The following is a 21,409-nucleotide window of genomic DNA, read 5'->3' as shown; positions in this document are numbered from 1 at the left end:
TGATCCTCAAATGTATTGATAGCACGATATGAAAGAAGCTAATATTCAAGCAGAGTTACAGTTCCCAGGCTGCCAGGTTTAATATCATCCTGTGTCTGGTGACCTGCACTACAGACTTCACACAAGTACTGGGCAGGTGGATAAACTATTGTTCTTCAAGAGACAGTTGCAGCAAGTCCTTCTGTCATTTTCACATTTCTGTTTGTGTACAAAGTAAACAAAGATATGTACAATGTGTTAGTCAGTTAGCTAATGAGATTGTTGGTAGGTATTTGTGAACTTTGGACAGAGCCAGTTTCAGTCGTTATGTTAAGCTAGGCTAACCAGCTGCTATCTCTAGCACTATACTTACCACACACACATGAGATGAGACTGGTATTGATCTTTTCACATCAGTCTTGAAAGGAGAGCAAATAATTGTATTTCCCAAAATGTTGAACTTTTCCTTTAAGTTGTAATCGTCTTTTCAGAGAACACAAAATCAAATAATGCACAGTGAATGTTTAATTCCGTGCTGCTGCCTATAGCAGGGACGCTTATCTGGCAGATGCGGCGGTCAGACCCAGAGTCAAGACCTGATTTAAATTCAAAATATGGTAATAATTGCACAAATACGATTTTGAGATGTCGCAATCAAATGTATCTTTTGTCATTTAACAGAGTCCTAATCCAATATTTAAGTTTATGCATGTAATACAGCTGAACACAGTGTTATGTGTATAACACAGCTACACGGTTGAAGCTTACCCCACACAGTATGCGTAAAGAAGCCAATACAATTTAGAATAGCTCCAAAGGACCTCCCCTGCACAATCCATATCTGTTCATTACAGGAACCTTTCACACAGAGAATGGTTCAATATATCAATACAACACCGCATCATTTCTGCATGTTGTGTGTGTGTGTGTGTGTGTGTTTGTGTGTGAGTGAGTGTATGTGTCCATACAGCCAGCCAAACCCATCGTTCCAGCACTCCTCCAGCCACTTCCCTCCCTCTGTAGCCACATTCTGCAACCCAGTTCATTCATACTTGAACCGACATCCTGCTGCTCGCTTTCCAAATCAAATTACCCAAAGCACACAGATGTGTCATTGTGCGTCCCAGGTCTAGGGAGAAAGATCCCCTGGGAAACTGTGGGAATCCAGCTTTCACAAGAAATTTTTCCACACACATTCTCCGTCAGTAACAACACAGTTATAGGGGCTTTTCCCCTATCTTTTCTGCAAGAGCGTAGTTCTTCAGTTTGAGACCGTGATTTATTGATTTCACATTCAGATTTTGTAAATCTTTCTCTCAAACAGCCCCTGCTTGCGCTTTGATTTGCTCAGCTTCTGCTCAAACCGTATGCTTGCACTGAAATATATTGTTGCTTGCACAGATTTCCTGCTCCAGTTTCAGCCCTTCTCCTGGCACTCAGGATGCTTCTGTGCGCTTGTGAAACGTCTGCTCTCAGATTTCTGCTCTGAGAGCTCTGCTTGGATTTTTTGTGCAACAACCCTGTCAAAATCCCCCAAACAACAGAATGCCAGGTGTAGTGTTGACCAATAAAATGATGCCTGCCTCCTCCCAGGGGTGTTCACTTCACGGCTATTTATGGTGTGTGCTATACATCTACTATTATATGTAGCTATTATAGTAAAAAGTACGGGTGCTGGTGTATACATTAACTGTCCTTTTATTCCAAAAGTCATAAAGAAAACAAGGTAAGTACATTTAATAAAGCCCTGTAGGGCGGGAGAGGATGAACCCGGGTAGAGAGTAACAGCCCATATGGGATGTTCTAAGAAGTAAAGCAAGCGTTCCAGCAAGGAGGCAGGCATCATTTCATTGGTCGACACTATACCTGGCATTCTATCAGCTGGGAGATATTGACAGGGTTGTTGCACAACAAATCTAAGAGCAGAGCAGAAATATCTGAGAGCAGACATTTTACAAGTGCACAAAAGCATCCTGAGTGCGAGGAGAAGGGCTGAAACTGGAGCAGGAAATCTGTGCAAGCAACACTATATCTGAGTGCAAGCATACAATTTGAGCAGAAGCAGAGCAAATCTAAGCAGAAGCAGGGGCTATCTGAGTGCGAGGGCAGGGTTTGAGGGTAAGAATTACAAAATCTGAACATGAAATCAATAAATCATGCTCTCAAATTGAAAGACCACGCTCTTGAATAAAGATAGGGGAAAAAAAACCCCCATACACAGTAGATGTTTTACAGCAGAGCATCACTGCTCTGCAGAAACCGCTTTTTAAATTGTCAACTCGTCATCCTGAGCAGCTGAGCGCGCTGGATGCCACACATGCTTTACTGCCTTTCAACCTGCGCTGTTGACACACATACACGCGAGGAAGAGATCGCATGCAGACGAGCAGACGCAGGTGTCTAGATGTAAATGTTTCCAACTTACCTACAACCATCAGAGTGAATTCAAAACCTCTTTTGACCGATTTCCGGTACACCTGGTTGGGGAGATTCGCAAAGCCCACATAGCCCTCCAGGTTCCGCTGCTGAAAGAAAACACACACCGACACACTTTCTGTTAGAGCAGACATCACACCACAAAAATTAATAATGATAAAACATAAACTCTTGATCTGGAATGTGTAACTTTACCATAGAATACAAGTCAAATATCGGTCTGTAACAGCCTAAATGAGCCCTAATCAACACATAAAAACTCTGTTACTAAGGTATTTTACATCGTTTTACAAAAAAAGCTCCACAGAGACATACACAGTTATGTGTGCACAAAGTGACAAAAATCTTGTTTTTTGTGAACCTGCAATTAGCATTTCTGTGTCCTGCAGCAACAGAGCCCCTTTGAAGTGAAGTGCAGCTGGGATAAATACAAGAAGGGAAAAAAGGCTGTTTTAGGGGGAACAGAGGTGAGGGGAGGCAGACTCACAGAGAGAAATAACAGGCTTTCCCCACAGAGGATGGAAAGAGGAAGTGGAGTCAACACTGCCAAGCGAGGTTGTGAAAACTAACATAAGACAATAAATGAAGCTAAGGCAACAAGAACAAACAAATGCAAACATCCTACGTGTTGAATCATGTCCATCATGTCCCTCCTGTAGGACAGACGGGTCGTGGTGAAGGCAGTGGATCTCAGACCGGATCACAGCCAGGCTTCTCTCCAGCTGCTCTTTCTCTTTACCACCGAGGTATCACTTCATTCCTTCCTCCCTTCCCCATCTCCCTCTGCCTCTCTCTATCCCCCAGCCTGCTGTCATATAACCCCGCCCCCCCAATCACTGAGCACTGTCCTGCACGCTACGTGAGGCAAACACAATTGATTGCTGGGCTGCCTGCCTCTGAGCGGCCTCTCAGGCTCTGTCATGCATGGCGCTGATGGAAAACTGCAGTGCTGCGCTGAGAGCTCTGCTGATAGAGTGGGTGTACACCACCTGCATTCAAACTCCCCAATGCAGACACAGAATGGGCCTGTCCAGATTGAACATGGCCACTGAATGTTGTGAAAACAAGTCTACAGCCACACTAGCAGCTCTGAGAGGCTGTACTTGAGCTAAATGCTAATAATCAGCATGCTAACATGCTCACAGTGATATTGTTAGCATGTTGATTTTTGCATGTTCAATATGTGTTTGTTTAATGTGTTAGCATGTTAACATTTGAACAAAAATACTGGACAAAATGAAATTTTGACTTGATGGTGCTAGATGGGACCATGAATATGTCAAACGTCACAGGAATCCATCCAATAGCTGTTGAGATATTTCAGTAATGAATAAAAAGTGAAGCTAAGGGTGGTGATAGAGGAAAAGTCAGGGGATCATCAAAGTCATAAGAAAACATCATCTGGGAACCATGAATGTTTGTACCAAATCTGGTACCAATCCGTCAAGAAGACGTTCAGATGTTGAGTGAAATATTTGACGTTCTGGTGTCATTGGAGGAAAAGTCCCGGGATCACCACAATGGTCAGAACAATGATTCTCAAACTTTTTCACATCAAGCACCCCTAAACTTACACAAATTAGACCATCGACACCCATTTGATGAGATTTTTGCTTTTAGATGTTTTCTTACAAAAAGTGTATGAAACCCATGACCAAAATAGTCAGACATTCTGTCATCGTGTTACTTATGGATGGAATCATAGTGAAAATAAATGCTGCCTGGAACTCCCATCAAAGACCACTGGCGGTCCCCGGACCCCACTTTGAGACCCACTGGATTAGAATGTATCCTCTAGGGAACTTGAATATCTGTTATAAATTCCAAGGCAATCCATCTTATAGTTGTATAGATATTTCACTCCGAACCACAAATGTCAACCTCATGGTGGTGCTAGAGGGGAAGTCAGAAGTCAGATGGATTTATTCTCTGAGGAACATGAATGTCTGTATAAAATTTCATGTCAATCCATCAAATAGTTGGCCATGGCGCCACTACTGCACATGAAGCTGTAGTAAGCACTATCAAGAAGTTTTCCATCCACGCCTGTGTTTTCAGAATATTCTCTAAAAGTCTGGCATCCACAATTAAATGTCAAAACAAAACAAAAATGCTTAAATCTCTTCGTCCTGCTCTCAGTTTCAAAGTAGCTCGTAAACATCACCCAATAAAATCAAGAGTTAACTTGTGCAGCCATCACCGATACAGGTTCAGCAGAGAGTGTTTTTCTCACACATCAGCACTTTTGTGACAGTTTTGGCTGTTTGTCTCTACTTTTCTCCACTTGTAAAAACTATTCTCTGAGCAGGAATATCCAGTCAGAGACTAACAGCCCTACATCTGCCATATCATTCATTTTTTGAAAACAAAAATCCTCACATTTGAATGTTTTTTTCCCTACAAAAACATTTGTCATTTAAATTCTAAAATTAAATTTTATTTGGGCAAAATCTTTAATATCCCCAATCACAATTTATGTGAAATCAGCGTAATATTTTGCAGGAAATAGTATGAAATGGCTAAAATGGAAACAAAATAAAATCTAGAAAGAAATTCTGGTGTTGCTAGACGGGAAGTCATATACTGGTAATAAGAGGAATTTAGTACCACATTGACAGTTGTAGACCATTAAAAAGTATGTAAAGTGATCACAGACAAAATCACTGGCAGATTTTGGCAGAAGTGTTTTTACATTCTATCAAATGTTCATATCAAATGCAAATAATAGACTTAAACCCTATTCTGAATTACATACACTGATTCCAGTCCAAAGAAATGAGATGGATAGCTTCAATTCTAACATTTGTGTGCAGGAAAAATGAAGGATCTTTCCCTTAAGTCCAAAATTTCACTTGGTGATAAATACAGGCCCTGGTTTCTTGTGTACATGCAAATGTACTGACTGACAATAACAATGTGAGGCTGGGGACCATGTAGGGATAAGAATGTGAAGTCATTACAAGGGAGGAAGTTAAACACTAGAAGCTTTACAACAGAAAGGAAAATCTAGTGGAGACTTTTCAAATGGCTTCAACAGCGGGACTCTTGAAAGTTTCAAGTCTCACCCAGGGAGAGCAGACGCATATAAACATACTTTTATCTCAAGAAACAGGCCAGTGACCCAGTTTCAGTCCAAATCCATACTTAAAGAAACCTCAGACTAGTTTCCGCTCAAAGACATAGCCACCTCATTATGTCATTTCATCTGGAACTTTGTGTTAAATCTTACTTTTCTTCAAAAGAGGTGGAAAAATTAAGAGCTTCTAATGAAGTGACAATTTCCCATTTCTAATCTTCTTCATATTATTTATACATAATCTGCTTTCTTTTTGGCTAGGACTCACTAAAGCCAAGCACCCATGCATGGTGGAGGAGCTGATTTTGTTGTGACAGTCAGGTTTTTGGAATCTGACAGTAGAGTAACATAAGAGGTTCTCTGACAGAGCTACATCAAATGGACACCAATCCTCCAAGAAACACAAACTTCCATACTGTATATGGACACTCCTGTCTACATATTTAGACAATGGTGTGCTTCCAACACTGTGGCCTGTTTCAACTCAACTATGCCCCCATTCATAAACTCAGCTCAATAAAGAAATGTTTTTTTCCAAGTTAGGTGTGGAAGAACTTGACTGTCCTGCACAGAGACCTGACCTCAACCCCATCCAACACCTCTGGGGTGAAGTGGAACACTGACTGTGAGCCAGACGTTATCTCTCAACATCAGCTTTGGACCTCACTAATGCTCTTGTGGCTGGATGGGAGTGAATCCCCTCAGCCAGGTTCCAACATCTGGTGGACAGCTTGAAACCAGAAGAGTGGAGGCTGTTACAGCAGCAGATTAATGCCCATGAGTTTGAGGAGGCATGTTCAATGTTCAAGCGTCCACTAGGGGTGTGCCATGTTGTATCATTAATGAAAATATTGGTATAATTTTTAATATGATAGAAAAAATTCATAGTGATAATGGTAACATTCCAACTTGTTGATGTAATGACATCATATTGTTACACACAGTAATAACAAGCATGGCTGAAAACGAAAGTAACATTATTGCTACCGGCTTCACGGTGGAGGAGTTAGTTCCAAAAGGGGGAACAACTTCAGTAGAATGGAAGTGATTTGGTTACAAAATATCAGATGTACAATAAACCACAGTAATATGTGAGAAGTGCAAGAAGACTGTACCAACAAAAGAGGGCTATACAACAAATTTATTTCACCACCTCAAGCAGAAACACCTGCTTGAGTACGAGGAGAGCCAAATATTCCGCCAGGAGTATTTTGTCAAATCGTCAAGTATATCATTATCGCAGCAATGTGCTGAAATATTGTGATATTATTTTAGGGCCATATCGCCCACCATATAGGGTATGTCATTTGAAAGTGTCATAAGTCATAATAAATCACTCTTTGAGAGATTGGCCCAAGTCTTTCACAATTTCAGCTTTGAAGCTTTTTCCCAGCAACACAGAAAAGTAAAAGTTGGCTATACGCTGTACTGAAATCCTTTCTGAGGACAACCAGTGCGAAACAAATCAGCCCAACTTTAGGGGGCACTCTACCGAGACCGCGCTCCTGTTGGTTATGGAAGCACTACATTCAGCTAAAGCTGCTGGTCAGTCCTCAGCTCTATTGCTGCTAGATCTAGCAGCTGCCTTGAAACGGTCAACCACCAAATCCTCCTCCACACTCACTGAGCTTGGTATCTCAGGATCTGCTCAACACTGGTTCATGTCCAACCTCTTAGGGAGATATTTTAGAGTATCTTGGAGGGGAGAAGTGTCCAAACCGCACGGCTTACCCACAGGGGTTCCTCAAGGGTCAGTGCTCGGTCCCCTTCTCTTCTCAATATACACCACCTCACTTGGTGCAATAATCCGCTCCAATGGTTTCTCATACCATTGCTATGCTGATGATACCGAGCTCTTACTGTTGTTCCCACCAGAAGACCACACAGTCTCAGCTCGGATCTCATCATGCCTTGTTTATATATTGGTACAGATGAAAAAACTCCACCTTCAACTTAACCTCTCTAAGACAAAGCTCCTTGTAATCCCAGCTAGTCCCTCTATACAACAAAACATCAGCATCCAACTCAAATCAATCCAACTCATGCCCACAAAGTCTGCTTGAAACTTGGGTGTAATGATCGATGACCAACTAACCTTTAAGGTTCACGTGGCCTCAGTCACTAGGTTGTGTCGATTTGCCCTGTATAACATCAGGAAGATCAGGCCCTACCTGTCTGAGCATACAGCACAACTCCTGGTACAGGCTCTAGGTAATATCACACATTGACTAATGCAACTCTTTACTGGCAGGCCTCCGCACATGTACGTTCAAACGTCTGCAGATGATTCAAAACGCGGCGGCACATCTGGTCTTCAACCAGCCCAAAACAGCACATGTCACCCTGCTGTTCATATCCCTCCACTGGCTCCCATTTGCTGCCCACATCAAATTCAAAACCCTGACACTTGCTTACAAAACAACTAAAATAGCTTCCGCCTACCTGAACTCCCACATTCAGGTCTACACTCCCTCCTGCTCATTACACTCTGCCAATGAAAGGCGCCTGGTACCACCACCACCACAACAGGGCCCTAAGTCACTAGCCAGAATCGTCTCTTCTGCATTCCCCAGTGGTGGAACAAGTTACCAAACTCCATTCGATCAGCAGAGTCCTTCTCAATCTTTAAGAAAAGACTAAAGACCCAGCTCTTTCATGAACACCTCTATACCTGATGGACTGGAGGGAAAAAAAGACGAAAAAAATCTACTTCTATACATTCTATGCACTCTATGCATTGTCTCTGTGCACTGCCTCTTGGCACCTACATCCTATCGGACTCAAACTTAGCTTTATGGCACTTACTCGTGTTGTTCTCTCCTGACTAGATCCCTGCTTGTGTTGTATCAGCTCACAGATGTACATTGCTTTGGATAAAAGCACCTGCTAAATGAAACTGTAAATTGTAGTTTTGCACACACTCCAACATCACCAGTGGATATCATGGACATGCATATAGCAACAGAAAACGGGGGAATAATCTATCAGCCTCGTCAATACTCTGGTTGTATACAGCTGGCTGATTTCCACAGCAGGCGTAGCTACTCTGAACAAGCCTGAAGCACTTTCCACCACTTCCATGTTTGATCCACCCACATACAAGTTTTTTTTTATGTGTGTGTTATATAAGGTACCACTTTTAATGGTACCACTTCCATGCAGTGGCCCTGTGAGCAGCAGAGGTAATTTAACTCACTGGGATGGTCATTTCACTATTGGAGATAACATATTAATGGAGACAGTCAGTGTTTGGCAACAAAAGAGCTCTGTGAGTGCGCATGTGTGTGTAGGTGGGAGTCTGTCAACAAGAAGGTGCATTATGTGAGTAAAACAGTGTTTGTACAAGTGTGTGAATGTATCAACATACAGTATGAATGTTCATATGTGGATGGATAATAAAAGAAATTTGTGAATAAAACATACTCAATATGCTTGAAAAGGTCACTTTTCAGAGCTTGGTTATACCATAGTATCATGAGAATATTAATATGGCACAATAGCACTAGCATGTTGCAAAATGTATCATGATTAGGCTATATGGTTCTTTTTCACAAGAAAATGACTAACAGAGACGAACAGGCAGGGGATGTAAAAGAGGGAAGTAAAGGGGAATGAGACAGCATAGAGAAAGAGAGGAAGGCCAGTCAGTCCATACCATTCATGTTAACCCCTCCCCCAGTCCACCCAGTGGTGATAGTAGCTGCCTGGTTCACTGACATCATCTCTATTGCCAAGGCCAACCCCTGCCCCCCTCCCAGGCATTCAGCAGCTGATGCCGAGGCCCCCTCACTGTTTCTATCAGCTGTTTCAAAGTTTAATTCATTACATATTCAATATTAATATCGTATGAATATTGAATCACTTGACACTGCAGAAGGAGGACAGAAATCATTAGAAAATGTTCCTGTTTAAAAACAGTGCCTGTGCAATTTCCATATTGTTATTTTTAGCATGAAGCACATTGCGCCCACTGCTCCTTCACTATCTCTTTCTCTCTGCACAGGCACATTGTGCATTATGCCAAGCAGAGTCACTGTAAATCCCCTCAGACTGTACAAACTGATACAGTATGAACACAATGTGTAATGTGTTGTGTGATGAGCAACTAGTCACTGCTAATTGTAGGTCCTAGTATAAAAAGCCCTGAACAAAGCAAGCCAAATGTGCTCAATAAACAGGGTGCTATATCTAAGTGCAGATATGTGGACAGTCAGACCAAACTACATTCAATAATCAAGCACACTGAAGACTTGCTCTCTGGTGAAGGTACATAAATGCAATTCGGGGAACAGGTTTTATTGATCATATGAAGACAGATGAAACTGCTGTGATGGCTGTGAACTACAACCAAGGGTGGCTCCTACTAAGTCGGGACTTAAGCTATATATCATCAGTTATTTACATTTACAGATAAGCAAGGCAGAAATGAATTGTGAGATATTTGAAGGCAATTCGGCACAAGAGAAATCTCATCTGGGTAATAATATTCCTGGATGTCATTCAGTTACATGCTTTGACTAGTATAATTGTCAAAGTCGGTATGAAAACACGTCTACACATGGATTCACTATAACCCATCTCTTTCCCAACTGCAACGAGCTATAAAGTTAATTGAGACCAGACCACGTACCGCTGATATGCGCCGGTCTGTGTGACGTTCAGGTAGCCAGCCTCCGTTCAAATATCTGCCATTTATAAGATAACTTTCTTTCTAGGTTAGGTCCAAATGATAAACTAAGAAAACACATTATACACCACACATTATCTAATGCAATAAAAATACAATTTAATATTATAGCTTCGCCTCCCACAATCTAATTTGTTATAATTATGTTGCACAGAGCTAACGTTAGGTAGGCGACATGATTCATTTTTAAAACGATGAAATTTACTGAATCACAGGCTGCTTAGTCGATTATTTAATGCCGAACTTATCAACAGGCTCTACAAATGTGTAAGAAGCCGTGATTGGTGTTTTGATCAAGTATATGTAGCTGTCCAGACGCAAAATATCCTAAAACCGGCAGATTCTTAAAGGAGCTTGGTGTGTGGTTCTCTCCGCTAAGAGAGGTCGGTGCCAAAAAGGGGTAAAAACACACAGCGGCGGTTAGCTGAATATGGCTCAGACATTTATTCATTCACTAGGAACAACAGTGTCAACAGTTGCACATTGAGCTATTTCGAAGAGAAATGGACTTACAGCGATGCTGGGAACCGCAGTCTCTGGTCGCTCGATCATTGTACTGTGCTGTCACCACCCAGCCTGCAACGGACAGTCACCGAGGCATAAACCGATAAACGTCCAAAAGAACGACGGAGCAGGGAGAAACACGCAGCTTTCCACCCTAAAAAACCGTTGTTTTATGTAAACAAAAAGAACAAAAGTGTGTCTGAAAATGAATGAATGGGGTTAAATTTCATATGGCCGCTGACGGTTACTACTACCAGATGTAGCAGAGTGAAGAAAAATGCTCCGACGACTGTTCGTCCCAACGAGCCAAACACAAAAGAACACACTGCAACATTCGGAGGAGAGTTTCAAAATAAGACTGGAAGAAATACATATATTGTAGCATAAAGCAGTGGTTCTCAAAGTGGGGTCCTTGAGGGGGTTCCAGGGGGTCCCCAGCAAAAAGGGGAATTATTTATTTTCTCTATAATTCCATCCACAAGTAACTCAATGACAGAATGCACGACTATTTTGGTTATGGGTTTTGTACACTTTTTGTGATAAAACATCTAAAAGCCAAAATCTTATCAGATGGGGGACCCTGGGACAAAATCTTCTCAAATGGGGATCCATGGTCTAATTTGTGTCAGTTTAGGGGTCATTGACATGAAAAAGTCTGAGAAACCACTGGCTTAGGCAGTTTCTGTCTACTGGTTTATGGTGTTCTGTTCATACCTTGAGCCAAGTTCAGTTGGTGGTTTATTGTCCTCGACATTGAAATATGAACACGATATCACTTAATCCAAGATAAAATGATGTTTACTGTATTTTGTTAGCATGTAACAACTAAGACCGTAGATGTTGACAATGTGATAAAAAAGTTGTTGTCTAAAATATAAACGTGTTCACTTGTCAGCACAGTAATAGAGGCAATAAATCAGTTTAGCTTCAAATATGGACAGAAAATCCTCTTCTGGCAAAATACAATGATAACTGACATTGGTGGTGACGCATAGGGATACAGGCTCTTATTGTGAAAGTTACCACCTCTATTTCCCAGTCTGCTTCTGACTGGCTGCTAACTTGATGTACCTGCAGGGAACCTGAATCCGCCTCCCTAGTGGTCAAACACGGATGTGAATAGCCTGTGATCGTGTGTGTGTGTGTGTGTGTGTGTGTGTGTGTGTGTGTGTGTGTGTGTGTGTGTGTCTGTGTGGCCTTAAACTAAATGTAGTTACGCTCTCTAGTGGCAAAGAAAGGAAGTGCCATCAGGTTACAACGACATTCCAGCGATTTCTTTCTCCAACCACCTCATATTCATTATATAATCCATGTATTCACTCCAAACATACTGTATCTACTTTGTCACTTTGATCTGGATTTTTTCCCCCATACGTTACATTTATTCACACTTGTTAAGGGTACATACTATGTATAACTTCCTACCTTTGATTTGTCTGTATATATATATATATATATATATATATATATATATATATATATATATATATTCTGATCATCCGTATCCTGGTCCTAGCTACCTCCATGGTCTATCTTTTCTGCCACTAACTTTCTAAATTTCTTATCTCAACTTAATTATTAAACGTTTCCACCCTGTACTGTCCTTTACAAATATATTTACATGTGTGAAATATATATACATATTTGTAAAAAATACAAAACTGGTCAAAATTGAATCTTTAAATACATTCTAAAATGTATTTCAAACATGTATGGGAATGTATATTTTCAATATGGGTGTATTAAATAAAATGAAAATATGTAAATTTGTTTTAAAGATATTCTGATCTGTGTAACCTCTGTATGAGGTGACATATACAATATGTAGTGTATTATAAAGACTGAAAAGAGTCACAGTGATCAGAGTAACACTATGAGCCATATGCTCTGTATTTGGCCATCACACAAACTAATAATAGGCCAGATTTGGACTTCCCTCCAAATCCAGTGGCATCGACGGAAGTTGGCGTGGACAGAGTCAATAGCAACTTCTTCCTCATGAACAGGGAAAAGGAGTGGTTGTGCAGTGATGCAATGCAGAGCTGCCACGGGGTCTTGGTTTACCCGCTCCGTTTGCCCTTTTGACTAAGGGTGGTACCCGATGGAAAGGCTGGCAGTGGCCCCCAGAACCCAACAGAAGGCCTTCCAGACATGGGATGAGAACCGCAGACCCCGATTAGATTAGATTAGATTATTTTTATTTTAAACATGTTAAAATAAGAAAATAAAATATGTAGGCAGTGAAACAAAACAAAACAAAAATAACAGCAAACGTTCAGTAAGCAACACAAATAATAACCTTTCAATGTTCGAAAAGGGCATAGTATGAAGTAAAGAACTTTTCTAGTCCTACCCCTTTTTTATATGTACTTTATCAATCAAACCAAAGCCAAAAAACATTCAAAACAACACAAGAGAATAAATATAACTTGCATAGAAACAATAACAACAAACAAAAACAACACAAGTCAAAAAGACACTCTGTACGTAATCATATTATTCCAGTCCACCTCTTTGTTCATTCATTCTATATCTGTTCAATATGTTATTTTTAAAGATTTGTTTAAACTTACTTAATGTTCTACATGTTTTCATTTCTTCACTACAGTTGTTCCATAGATTAACTCTTTTTGAACATACATATTCCTCTGAAATCATATTTACTTTCCTTCATCTGAAACAACCTTTGGATACTGTTTGGTAACTGCTGATTTTTAACTCTGTCCATGATTTGAATAGTTTTGAAGTCAACCAGGTCCTTAAATTTTAGTGCATTAAGTTTGATGAAGAGTGGGTTTGTTGGTTCTCTGTAAATGTTTTTTTTTTTAAAAAGAGCCATAAGAATTATATTCTTGTGGCTCTTTTTTGGAGGATGAAGATTGGATCTGTGCTTGTCTTGTATGTGTTCCCCCACACTTCCACACAGTAGGTAATGTATGGGAGTATGAACGAACAGTACAAGGTGTAGAGTGATGGTTGATTTAGGAGATCTTTGACTTTATATAATATTGCAATTGACTTTGATATTTTTGATTTAATATAATGTATGTGTGGCTTCCAACATAATCTATTGTCTATTATTACTCCAAGAAATTTGATTTCAGACACTCTTTCAATTTGTACATCATATATCATGAGTTTCTTGCATGCATTAGTTGATTAAATTCCCAAATATAAATTTTGTTTTGCTTAAATTTAGTGTTAGTTTATTTGAATCAAACCAATTCTTCAGTTTCTTCAATTCATTTCCTACTGTATCCACAAGTTATCCCCACAGCAGAGTAAATTTGTGTCGTCTGCAAATAAAATTGTATTTGGTGTTCTTGAAACCTCACATATATTATGAATGTACAAAATAAACAGCAATGGTCCCAACACTGAACCCTGGGGAACCCCACACTTAACCTTCAGTTCAGTTTAGTTGTGATTTAACATGATTAATTTGCACATATTGATTACTATTCTCTTGGTAACTGGTAACCAAGAGAGTACTACTCCATATTTTTGAAGTTTCATTAATAAGTCATGGTCAACCGCATCAAATGCTTTTTTTCATATTTAGGAATACTCCTACAGCATATTCTTTATTTTCTATAGCAGTTGTTATCTCCTCCACAAATTCCATGAGTGCATATGAAGTAGTCCCATTGTTTCTAAATCCATATTGTTGATCACACAGTGTATTATGTTTTATGATAAAGTTGTCTAATCTCGAATAGAAATTTTTTTCCCAGAATTTTAGAGAATTGTGAAAGCAAAGAAACTGGTCTGTAATTTGAGAGTATGTGTCTATCTCCAGCCTTATATATGGGCATGACTTTAGCTGTTTTCATTTTACTTAGAAAAACACCAGTTTTCAGATATTGATTGTATATATATATGTTATGGGTTTCACCACACAGTCACTTATACTTTTGACCAACGACATATCAATGTCATTCCTGTCTGTACACTTCTTGCTCCTTTAACAATGTCAATAATTCTTTTTCATCTGTGCCCTTTAGAAACATTGATTCCTTTACATGTACATTTTTACTTTCCACTTCATTTCCACTGCTAGTGTTCGCAATCTCCCCTACCAAACCAGGACCAACACCAACAAAAAATTCATTAAATTCATTTGCAACTAAGGTCATATCATTAATAGTTTTATTGGTCTTGGTTAGGAAGTGGTTTGGGTATCTTGTTTTCCCAGTTCTATTTCTAATAATGTTACTCAGTACTTTCCATATATTTTTTATGTTATTTTTGTTGTCCTCCAGTAAATTACTGTATTAATCCCTTTTACTGCTTCTCATAATTCTTGTCAGTTTGTTTTTATGTCTTATATTTGTGTACCGCTTCTTTTGTTCTCTTCTTTAAAAAATCTTTATATAATAAAACTTTCTTCTTACATGCGTTTATTATCCCCTTAGTTAGCTAAGGCTTTGCAGCAGCTTTCTGTTTTACTACTGTCTTTACTAGAGGACTGTTTTTTTCATAAAGAGCAGTTGTTATGGACAAAAATGTGTTATATGCTTCATCTACATCTTCCACATCGACTTTGTTCCAGTCTTGTATGATCAGATCTTAAAAAAAAAAAAAAAATTGCCCCCTCTGTTTTTCGTCTAATTATTTTGTAAGTTGTCACATCTTTATTTGTCCTTGTACAGCTCTGAATGACCGCAAACACTGGCAGATGGTCACTTGTGTCATTTATGATTAGTCCACTTATTACTTTACTTACAATTACATTAGTAAATATATTATCAATTAGTGTAGCACTGTGTGTTGTTATTCTGGTTGGGCGTGTAATTGATGTGTATAGACTCATACTGTACATTGAATTGATGAGTTCATATTGTGTTTGAGTGGATTGAACAAATCAATATTGAGGTCCCCACAAACAAAAAGCATTTTCTTGTTATTTATGTTCTCATACATTCCAAACAGCTTATCCCTAAATCTATCAATACATGATCCTGGAGCTCTGTATACACAACTTATTAGTATGATTTTTGATTTCTCTATTTCTATTTCCACCATGGTGCATTCCATGATATTGTCTACTACTTGTGACATGCTTTTCATAGATTTACTTTTATAGTTTTTGTCGATGTATAAGGCAACTCCTCCTCCCTTTTTTGATTTCTATTTGTAAAATGCATCTAATATTCCTCTATGTCAACCATGGCAGTTTGTTCCTCGTTAAGCCAAGTCTCAGAGATTGCTATTGCAGTGAATTGCCTGTTCAGTTGTGTTAGACAATGTTTAATCTTAGAAAGGTTTGAATTCAGGCTTCAGGCTAAATTTCTATTTGGTCGCTAATTTCTTCTCTGATGGTTAAATGTCTCTCTGTGGCTGTTGTGTAAATTCATCTCCTCAACAAGAATGCAGTAGAGATCATATAATGTGCAGTAAGTAGTTTGGCTGGACACTGAAGCAGTTGAAGAGTTACAGTGAGCTGTCTAGACTAACATGGAAAGAGCCTGATTCGTTTGAATTGATCCAGTTTTTATGTTAATTGAGTGGTTGTTCAGTCACCTGTTGATGTTGTGTGATTTATGAATGAGTGTGCAGGAGGTCTGGCTGCTTGCTTGTGAGAATTTCTTCATTGTTCATTTTTTAAACTCTTTAAAGGAGCAGCCTTTAAAGACATTTAGAGGGGTTAAATTAAAGCCATTTAGCCATTTAGTGAATGGCATATTAAATTGTCCCCCCTCTGATTTCATTAGGTGGGGGGACAATGATATACTATGATGCAGTTTGTTCTAAGATTCCATGTTACATTCTGTTTGAATATGGTTGCTATAATTCAACAGGTTATGCTATAAATTATGTTGGTGTTTTAAAATCTTGTTCCATGTGCCCCTTTTTAACTTTGAGCACCTGCCCCTCTAAAGGTCTCTGTACAGCCCTGCATTTGAACATAAAAACATAGCATAACTTGAATATAAGAAAGTTATGTTATAAACTAATAAAGTTACTACTGTTGGCTGTAGTTGTGTGAGCAGGGATGCATTTCTTGGGCCTAAAGTTTGTGATGACAGTAATCAGTGACATTGGGTTAATAGATGGACTACTGTCAGGGGTCCGAACCACAAATATGAGTAGTATGACACTCATAGAAAGATTTTGTCCTTGAAAATAAAGCAAATGCAAAATAACAGCTTGAGAAAATGTTTCAAGCTTATTTGCAGTCTCCAGTGTTTCTTTGTATGTCTTCACCTCTTACATACATCACCACATACATACAATAAAAACATATGCCACAAGTTAAAATTAAAATAAAAAACAAAACACAGGCAGCAAGGTACCTCAAGAAGAAACATATGAACAAATGATCATTACACATCACACACAACTCAAGATGACACAAAAGCCAATTTAAAAAGATGGGTCTTCAACTGTTTTTTAAAAGCTTCTATAGAGACTGCTGACCATATATGTACAGGATGAGAGTTCCATAGTGTTGGAGCCACAAATGCAAAGGCACGGTCACCTTTAGTTTTCAACCAAGAGCATTTTGGACCATTTGTAGCCAGTTCAGAGATGCTTTGCTGAGACAAGTTGAGATGGAATTACAATAGTCCAGATGGGATGACATGAAAGCATGAATGATCATTTCGAATTTCCGGTTGTGATACGATGGACTTGAGTTTTGCGATATATTTGGTAAATGGAAAAAACATGTATGGGTCAGTGATTTAATATGCTGATCAAAATGCATAGCCTGGTCAAATATGACACCAAGATTTCTTAAGTTTGACCTGACAGCTGATGAAAGGGACCCAATACTCTTAGCTACCTGGGGAGCTATACTGTCAGAAGCAATGATGACAACCTCTGTCTTGTCAGTATTAAGTTGTAAGAAGTTGTTTGACATCCAGTCCTTAATAGCAGTCAGACAGTTGTGCAGCACAGACACTTTATCGGGGTTATCAGACTTAAAAGATACATAGAGCTGAATATTGTCAGTGTAACAGTGATAGGAAACATCACTAAATTTGCTGATACCTGACCTAGGGGGAGTATATATAAAGCAAAGAGTATAGGACGCAAAACGGAACCTTGAGGCACACCACAGGAAAGAGAAGCACTTTCGGACGTGTAAGGACCAAGAGACAGAAAAACTCCTATCTGTGAGGTAGGAGGAGAACCGGTCCAGTTTAAAACATGACTGTAAATACAAACATCATATGTATAAAAAACAAGACACAGAACTGTCAGTGGTTCAGTCTAGAAATAGTGGTGTAGCCAATAGCTTATACTCTACTGATGAAACCAAGTGGAGTTGGGAGGCTTTGTTCTTCTACAGCAAATATAGTTTCTGTGAGTCAATTCAAATTACAACAGTAGCTCACAGTGTTGACGGTCTGACTTTGAGTGTTGTATTAATACCATAAACAAAACATACTTTTTGTATAATAAAATACACTACATTTCTCTACCTAATAAAATGTAGAAAATATGATGGAAATGTCACAATTATAAAAATGGCATCTTAACAACATTGTATGTATATAAATACAACTTATCTCAGCAAATCTTATCAGAGCATGTTACAAGATATAAGAATATTTTGTATATATTTTGCACATAGATAGACAGAGAGCTGCTGTTTAGCTTATGATTATCCACCTGCAGATGTTACAGTGGGGATAGTAACATATTTGCATTTAACACCTCTTACTTGAAAAGTTATAGTTTGAAAAGCTGCAGTATTATTCCACATTAACCAGCCAGATTTTGTTCACTGGAGGCTCTGACAGTGGTGTTGCCACGGTTACAGGTTGGATGTCTCCCATGGGACAAGTGTGGCATTCAGGTGGCTGATGAGCTCCTTCACCCAAGGAGCTGATGGTCTGACACACAGCTGACGACCTGCCTCTGTCTTCAGCCTGAAAATACAAATAAACAAGTGGGTCAGGTTGAGTTCATTCTGGTGAAGATACAGTGATTGGCAATATATTTCTCTATGGTTGTTTACTTACAACACAGCAGGGATGGAGCACTGCTTGCTGGTCCTGATGTAGCTGACCACTCGGCTTTTAGGCACTGGTTTCTCATTGAAACGAAAGCAGCATTTCTTTGGACCAGAACCGCGCAAACCTGCAAACACACAGCTGTGAATGAACAACTCAGCAACATACGACAAACACGCAGTCACAGACATCATCACAGTCACAGACGTCATCTGTTGGTCCCTTTTCTCTTGTTCCCTTTTTCCATTTCCTTTGGGCCTGCAGGAAGCTAAATTTGATGCCATTTTTTGATCAAAGAGATTGTGCTATTGTTCAGTTGTTCCATTGTGATACAGAAAAAACTCTTGATGTGTGTTATTGTTATTTAGATTGATAAAACACAGCTTCAGGTAATGTATTCACACTCTTTCAGCAGTGTTTTGGTTTTTAACAACTCCATATCCACTAAATGTTCCACTATGTTCATTCTTCAAAAAGATATTCCCTCATTTAGTGTTTTGATAATGGTGGTGGAGAGCACTGTCTAACATGTCGGTCCAAAATCGACATGTTAGACAGTCGACAGTGACTGTGAAGGCCATAGCATATGATTCACATCATTTTCATACTCATCAAACCATTCAGTGACCCCTCGTTCCCTGTGAAATGGGGTATTATCATCCTGGAAGAGACCACTCCCATCAGGATAGAAATGATTCATCATAGGATAAATGTGATCACTCAAAACAACTTTGTATTGATTTGCAATGACCCTTCCCTCTAAGGGGACAAGTGGACCCAAACCATGTCAGCAAAATGCCCCCCACAGTATAACAGAGCCACCAGATCCCCTCACTGCAGGGGTCAAGCATTCAGACCTGGACCAGTTTTTCAGAGCTTTTCATTATAAACATTTTATAATATGATACAATTCCCAGTCTCTCTCACAAACACTGAATGAACATGTTATTGTCGAGCTCTTACCTTCACTGAGAGTGACGCGCCTACTCCGAACTTGTTTCGATTTTTGGAGCATCAAATGAGGACCCAGCGACCAAAGCTGTTTTCTCTGCAGCCGAAAAAGAGAGACATAGCGTAAGTCAGCTGAGCAAAGGCGAGCGAGAGAGAGAGAGACAGCGTCATAACCAGAGCGAGGAGGCGGCCGCCTCGGGGCCCACGCTCAGGAGGGGCTCCGCTGGGGACGTAGAGCGCGACCCCGTGGATGCAGCAGGAAAAGGAGAACTTAACTCTCAGCTTCTTCTATTCATCTCTATGGTAGTTCTTATCACAATGGGTGTAATCCCTCCTCCAACCACAATGTGGGTTGCTATGGCAGATTGGCACTGCCTGTCCGTATTTCTGCTCATTGACTCTTCGGGAACTGAAGACTGCAGAAGCAGAGATTCGAAGTTTATGACTAACTTTGCTGAAAACTTAATCCAAAATATGAGATATTTGCATCTTTTCATGTTTATGGTGAATGAACAGAGCTGTTTGCATTCCTGCATGGATGAGGCCAAACTATCCAACCTCACTTTGCTGTGTGTTGAGCGGGACATAAACACTAATGAGGACAAAGTGGTTGGCAGGTTTTCCACCATGAAGGAGAGGAAGATGAAGTTTTTAAAAGGGATCGTGATATGTACAACGTTTGTTAAACTGTTCGGATTATGTTGTTCTATGGAGGATGGAGAAATACACAAATGGACTAACGTTACACTAAACTACAGCAGTCTAAGCAGGGAAAACAACTGGTGAGTGAAACATCCATAATTAGTCTTTATTAACTTAAATTTTGGTTATGAAGAAATCACTCAGAATAATAGATTCATCTGTTTAACTCCATGCTTATCTCAGCATGTATTTGAATAGGCCTTGTAGTGTTGTAGACCGCTGTGTCTATTTTATGTTTATGTTATTCCCATGTAAGAAAGACATGGTACTGAGACAGAGCACCTGGCTTGTCGCTGTCTATTGGCGGTGGTGCTGAACCATTCATCTATAATTGTACGTAGAACACCACATGCGGTCCTCAGTGCTGAAACATTTGAACGCGGCTGGCAACCTGTTTTCTTTTTTGTTCTTCAGAACAAGCATGTCTGAAAGTGGCTTCATGGCTAAATAACAATTTGTGATTATGGATAGGATATATCAGCTATTTTACAGTTGTGAATTTTAAAATGTTTTAGAAGGGCCCTTAAGAATGCTCTGCCCCTGGCAGCAGTGGTCGAGTAAGGAGAGCGAGCGGTAGTGAGAACAAAACCTCTGAATGAGAGAAATAAAACACTATATACTGATTATTTCATGGCTGTGAGGTTTTAAAACACAAATAAATAACCATTAAACAGTCAACAGATGATTTACTGTGGACACAGACGCTCCTAGTTTCAGTTTCATTTCCTCCTCTGCATTTCTCCTTTTCATTCATTTATTACATCCAACTAATGCAGCGATTAATACAAACAACAATCTGATGTCTGCAGTGCGCCATAAGAGCATCAATTGACGTCAGATGACGCGCGTCAATTATCACTTTTAATGCGTTTGGGCCTTTAAGCTGTAAGAAGTTGTTTGACATCCAGTCCTTAATAGCAGTCAGACAGTTGTGCAGCACAGACACTTTATCGGGGTTATCAGACTTAAAAGATACATAGAGCTGAATATAGTCAGTATAACAGTGATAGGAAACATCACTAAATTTGCTGATAACCTGACCTAGGGGGAGTATATATAAAGCAAAGAGTATAGGACGCAAAACGGAACCTTGAGGCACACCACAGGAAA

At 39.6% G+C, this 21,409-nt stretch overlaps 2 protein-coding genes across 7 annotated transcripts in view; both read right to left on the bottom strand.

Moving 5' to 3' along the window:
* Positions 1–11,004, bottom strand: part of LOC122985302 (septin-7-like) — a 58,503-nt gene extending 47,499 nt beyond the window's left edge. The window contains exons 1-2 of one of the 6 annotated variants that reach the window (XM_044355852.1): positions 10,692–11,004; positions 2,405–2,504 (exon numbers count right to left, since the gene is read on the bottom strand). In XM_044355852.1, coding sequence (XP_044211787.1) covers positions 2,405–2,504; positions 10,692–10,730 — 139 coding nt within the window. In that variant the 5' untranslated portion in view covers positions 10,731–11,004. Of the gene's footprint in view, positions 1–2,404; positions 2,505–3,040; positions 3,172–10,691 lie in introns of those variants that run through there. The other 5 variants (XM_044355853.1, XM_044355854.1, XM_044355855.1 and 2 more) reach the window with 5 other exon arrangements.
* A 5,908-nt stretch (positions 11,005–16,912) lies between these two features.
* LOC122985304 (C-C motif chemokine 3-like) lies at positions 16,913–18,994 on the bottom strand. The gene is made up of 2 exons (XM_044355858.1): positions 18,656–18,994; positions 16,913–18,562 (listed from the first exon to the last, which is right to left on the bottom strand). Exons 1-2 carry the CDS (start codon positions 18,928–18,930, stop codon positions 18,448–18,450), a joined length of 390 nt encoding a protein of 129 aa, XP_044211793.1. The 5' UTR covers positions 18,931–18,994; the 3' UTR covers positions 16,913–18,447.
* Between the last annotated feature and the right edge of the window lie 2,415 nt (positions 18,995–21,409).

This window comes from Thunnus albacares, chromosome 7, assembly GCF_914725855.1.
Source record: "Thunnus albacares chromosome 7, fThuAlb1.1, whole genome shotgun sequence".
In the NCBI taxonomy this organism is placed as follows: Eukaryota; Metazoa; Chordata; class Actinopteri; order Scombriformes; family Scombridae; genus Thunnus; species Thunnus albacares.
Note: the sequence above shows the minus strand (reverse complement) of the source record. Positions and strands in the feature narration are given on the sequence as shown.